Source organism: Scomber scombrus, chromosome 6 (assembly GCF_963691925.1).
Source record: "Scomber scombrus chromosome 6, fScoSco1.1, whole genome shotgun sequence".
NCBI classification, from domain to species: domain Eukaryota; kingdom Metazoa; phylum Chordata; class Actinopteri; order Scombriformes; family Scombridae; genus Scomber; species Scomber scombrus.
Window position 1 is genome coordinate 7,022,495 of NC_084975.1, and position 5,152 is coordinate 7,027,646.

Below are 5,152 nucleotides of genomic sequence, written 5' to 3' on the forward strand. Positions count from 1 at the left end.
AAACAGCGTGACCTGCTTGTCCCAATGACACATTTCTGAGTATAAGATGATCAAAATCAGCTTTACAGTGCGACTATTTACCAACGTGTCAGTGAAATAAACAAGGGTAGGCTTTTTACACGCTTTCAGCTCATGTTACTTTATATCTGTGGCTCTTTTTATAGCCTTTTAGCTGTGATAGGTAGGTGTTACCAAACCTTAGCAGCTAGCCTCCCTGTCAGTGGGTTGTTATTGTGCAGGTGGTTAGCAGTCAGATACACATGCATTTTATACATTTATTATATGAAAATTGTGAATTTATCATAGTTTAATTGTTAGTTCATATCCATAGCTGCTGTTTTCTGTGTATATGATCTAATATTCAGTTTGAATATGTTTGAAATCATTATTTTGTAGCCCTAATGACAGGCAGATACTACTATTTATTAAGTTTTCTAGACTTTAATCTGTATATTACAGTGACTGGTCTAGCCAGCAGTTCACCAGCTACTTTGACACATTTTTTTTCATGTATTACTCTGGCATAATAAGGGTCTTTTGTTTTCCCACTCACTTTATAAATGTGCAATACTTAATATATTGGTTATATGGTGAACCTGTAGTATCCTACTGCAATGTGCAATCTAATTTTCCTGATTTTATCAGCTGTAATGTTTTTTGCTTTTATCAGTGTAATTTTACTGTGGTTGTGTTTGTTTTGTTTTGTATGAATAATGTAATTATGCATGTAAGTAATGTTTATTTTTGAGATATACATTTCACGATGCAGTAATGCTCAGCCCTATAAGAATTTGTCTGAGGGGACAATAAAGTGATCAATCCTTTCCTCTCTTATTCCAGGTTGAGTCAAATCCCATCAGTGTGTGAAGATGCCTGCTGGTGTGTCGTGGCCTCGGTACCTGAGGATGTTCGGGGCCAGTATGCTGTCTATGTTTGCTGGAGCGCAGTTTGTTCACCAGTATTACTTACCTGATCTGGTGAGGGACAAAATTCACACAATTGTTTTCACACTGATCTGTTTGTGTTTTCTGTAGATGAAACAAACACACAAGCATACATCACTCATGTACCAATTGTAGTATTTGTAGTGACAACCAGCATACTGTATGTCATCATGTGTCCATTCAGTAAAAGTTTTCCTATATTTCACTTGCTATTGTGCCATTTGACAGAGTTGTTATTGTGTAAATACAGTAGCGGTGTCCCATTTAAGTTTTTCCCCCCCCCAATCTTTTAAACCAGTTGATTGATCATTAACAGACAGTATTTATTATATATTAAATATGAGAAAACGTGTTTCTTAATAACATATAAAATCTTCTTCCTGACTAGTAGTTCTCAATCAATACAATGACCATACTACTAACATCATTATGCTCCCTTTTTTAAGTTTCAAGTTTATTTTTTATTTATATAGCACTTTAAAAAGAAAACACACTTTGCACCAAGGCAGGCATACAGTATGTATGCACATACATACAAACATAAAAGGAACAAAATTAACATAAAACAAAGTATAAGCACAAATTTAAAACCCAAAGAAATCAGATAACAAATAAAACTGATTAAACACAGTTAAAAGCCAGAGAATAACAGAGTCTTTAGATGCATTTTAAAGCGGGGCACGGCCAACATGCTACAGTGGGAGGATCTGAGGGGTCTGTTGGTGTTGTAAGGGGTGAGAAGTTCTGAGATATATGAGGGAGTGAGACCATGGAGGGATTTATAGACAATCAGGAGAATTTTGATCCTGTAATTTTAGAATATACATTTCTAGTTATGATCTGTGGCTGGTCTAGCATCTCATGCAAGTACAATTGCCTATGCTTGTTGCTTTGCTCCTTACTAGTAGTTTTTCAGAGACTGTCTCTACCTGTGTGATTGTTGAACATCTGTGTGAAGCAGTGACCACCAGAAATAAAAGCTCCTGCTCTCAGATTCTAATGTTTTAGATTACTAAAACATTTACTGATATCAAACATAATTGCTGGTGATTGACTAGATATACATATGAATTAAATGAATGTAACACCATGCAACTTAATAGGCCTGTTGTTTGAGTGTCTGTTTTAACAGTTAATGTATGTTTGCTGTGGTTTTTGTTTTTCTTATACAGACTATACCAGATATTCCTCCAAGTCCTGGCGAGCTCAAGACAGAACTACTGGGTGCCCAAATCAGAAAAGAAGCAGCTGCGGCAGCCTTACAGCAGTTTAAAGCAGAGCAAAAGCTGGACTGATGTGGATTTATACATCATCTGTGTGTTGGACACTCAATCAGGCAGATAATGTCCCCAATTTTTGCCAACATGCTCGGGAATAGAGTCATCTCTGCGACATCTCCAAATGGATTTTGTGTGTTTTTGATGTTTTATTTAAAAAGGAAGTCACAGAAAATGCTAAGCTGTTGGCATTTGGCTGCTCGGGATCAGGAACGTGTCTGTCTGTTAATGTATCTCTTAATCCTTTTTGAATGTGTTGCAATATGATAACCCAAGAAGAGGACACGTGTAACATGAAAACAGTAACTGTAAAATAATTATATTCTATTAAAAAAATTTAAATATAATTTTGTCAGTACTTTGTGGTAAATGTTATAGTTATCAACTTGATGTATGGTGTAGAGCTGACATGATAAGTCATTTAAAGGACAGGTTTGCAATTTTTCAAGTCTCTTAAAAGAACAATCAGGTATCCTGAACATTACCTTTTATTACATTGTTATATCCTGTCTGGATCTGGTATCCAGTCCTATCCAATCCTTTTGATTGTGTACTGTATTGTGCTGTGTGCGTTGCTCTTTTATTTGTATTTTATCCATTTATTTGACGTCTCTTCGATTTGTATTCTTTTTATTTATTAACTAGGGACTACGAATGCAAATTAGCAGCTTTGCTATAATCTGGCATGTTTACAGCGATGTTTAAATATCGATGTTCATCAATGTGCATTGTCCCTATCCAAAAATAAAGTATTTATTATTATTATTATCCATATGAACAGTAAAACAGGTTTTTCCTCGCTGTAATCATTCCTCCTGTTCATACTGGCTGATCCCTTTTAAATGTGCTTTCAATGTAAGTTATGGAGGACAAAATTCACAGTGTGTCCACATAGTAATTTAAAGGTTTATCTGAAGCTTATATGAGGCTTGGGCAGTCTGTGTTAGTCACATTAAATGGATATCCGCCACATTTACAGTCTTTTTAGCATTTTGTGTTTCTCTTTTGAGCTGTATAGTAGTATAGTAACAAAAACAGAGACTAAAAAGACTGAAATGTTGAAAGAAATCTACTTAATGTGTCTAATTTGGCTGACTGAAGCTTCATATTAGCTTCAGATGAACTTTTAAATACTTTTTCTTTGCTCAGAAGGAGGACTGTGGATTATAAGTACATTATAAAAGGATCTTCTAATGGTCAGTATGAACAGGAGGGATGATTACAGCAAGAAAAACTTTCCATTTTGGGCACCTGACTGTTGTTTTAAGACAGACTTTAAAAAAAACTGCATCTTCCCTTTATGTGTGCCTTCGCCATTGATGTTGGCGTATCCTAGCAACCAATGTAAACAGAGCTGAAGTGGAAAACATGGCGACGCAGCGAGAGAAAGAAACTGCGGATTATCTGAAGAAACACAAAATTATCGAGCTCATGGAAAACCTGACCAGCATGCTGTTCTTTCACAGGCCTGGTTAGTTTTTTTTCCCTTTCCGTTTATATACACATCTTGTGCTGAAGGCTGGAAAACATGCTAAGCGTTTGCAACAGCCAGCAAGCTAGCTCTGGTTATAACTCTTATAACACAGGTAATGATAACACTATAACAAGGAATTTATTTAGTTTTTTTAGTCACAAAAGAGCTAAACACACAAAATTACTGTATTTAAATGTAGTTGAGTTGTTGGATTACGACTCCCCTTTTGCTAGAAGACATCAAAGATTAGTTTAATTGTGCCTAATAACAGCAAAATTGTCACTTGTTGGCAGCAGTCTTTCCTCTGTATATGAAGAAGTATTTATATTCATGTGTTAATGTAAATAAAAAGTCATTGTTGTACTTCTTTAATGTTTAAGTTATTAGTGGTTTTCTTTTTTATTAGGTTGATACTGTTATTTCAAGTAATATGATTTATGCTGCTGCAAACTTTACCTAAATGATTAAGTGAAAGGATACACATTTTTTAAGTGTGTCCATAAGAATACTAAAAACAGGTTGTCCTTGCTGTAAGCATGTTTTCTGTTCATACTGGATATTAAAAGATCCCCTTTGAATGTGCTTTCAATGTAAGTGATGGAGGCCAAAATCCACATTTACACAGTCGTTTTGTGCAAAAACGCATTTAAATGTTTATCTGTAGCTTATATGAGTCTTCAGCAGTCTGAGTTAGTCATTTCAAATGGATATCTGCCACTTTTACAGTCGTAAGACAACATGTGCACCTTAATAACTGTGATTTATCAACATATTCATTTATTTACTCATTGTTCTCCTTTTTTTCTTCTTTCATTCAGAGAATCCCAGAGAGTTTCTTGTGGAGCAGCTGGAGCAGCTGAAGATTTCTCAGCATGGTGGTATAAAAGCAACAAGTCTGTTCAACAACTCAAACCTGGATGCAGTGTTTGGGATACTCGACCCGTGTAATCATAGATACATCACTTTTGAGCAATACAAGCAGGGTGAGTATAGGGCATGGCAATCTTGGGTAAAGGTAAAAAATCCTAACCCTATAAAATACACATTTGTTTTGCATTTATTTATTATTGTATATATTATTTCAATTAAAAAAAAACACTTTAAAAAAATTATGCACATTTAGTAACCTATTCATTCGTCATGTGTAGGTGCTTCTAATATACCCATCTATCAATTCATTCAACAAAATGCTCCTTTTCTTCCCCACAGCTCTGAACACACTGGGCATAAAAGACATTAATGCCTGTCCAGTAGGTGTAAATGAAGACAGGATATCTCATGAGACGTTCACAACAGAAGCGTAAGAGCAGCTTGTATAATCTAAACAGCACGACCAAAGATAAAATTCACCAGCATGTTAAAATTCAGTATTTTATGAAGGTAATCTTTCGCCTAATTTTGTTTGTTGCAGGATTCAAGGCCTCCAGAGATGCTCAGCAACATATAAAAAACATTGA

General features: G+C 35.2%; 2 protein-coding genes across 2 annotated transcripts; both read left to right on the top strand.

Moving 5' to 3' along the window:
• On the top strand, positions 1-2,562 carry LOC133982277 (ubiquinol-cytochrome-c reductase complex assembly factor 6). Its single transcript, XM_062421249.1, has 3 exons — positions 1-106; positions 841-977; positions 2,117-2,562. The coding sequence occupies exons 2-3, from the start codon at positions 870-872 to the stop codon at positions 2,237-2,239; spliced, it is 231 nt and encodes a 76-aa protein (XP_062277233.1). The 5' UTR covers positions 1-106; positions 841-869; the 3' UTR covers positions 2,240-2,562.
• Positions 2,563-3,589: 1,027 nt separating this feature from the next.
• si:dkey-42p14.3 (EF-hand calcium-binding domain-containing protein 10) lies at positions 3,590-5,152 on the top strand. Its single transcript, XM_062421444.1, has 4 exons — positions 3,590-3,692; positions 4,514-4,678; positions 4,905-4,995; positions 5,107-5,152. The coding sequence occupies exons 1-4, from the start codon at positions 3,590-3,592 to the stop codon at positions 5,150-5,152; spliced, it is 405 nt and encodes a 134-aa protein (XP_062277428.1).

Coding starts and splice junctions, on each gene's coding strand:
- LOC133982277 (XM_062421249.1), top strand. CDS start 870: ATGCCTGCTGGTGTGTCGTGGCCTCGGTACCTGAGGATGTTCGGGGCC. Junction 978..2,116: donor AGTATTACTTACCTGATCTG/GTGAGGGACAAA, acceptor TTTCTTATACAG/ACTATACCAGATATTCCTCC.
- si:dkey-42p14.3 (XM_062421444.1), top strand. CDS start 3,590: ATGGCGACGCAGCGAGAGAAAGAAACTGCGGATTATCTGAAGAAACAC. Junction 3,693..4,513: donor GCTGTTCTTTCACAGGCCTG/GTTAGTTTTTTT, acceptor TCTTTCATTCAG/AGAATCCCAGAGAGTTTCTT. Junction 4,679..4,904: donor TTTTGAGCAATACAAGCAGG/GTGAGTATAGGG, acceptor TCTTCCCCACAG/CTCTGAACACACTGGGCATA.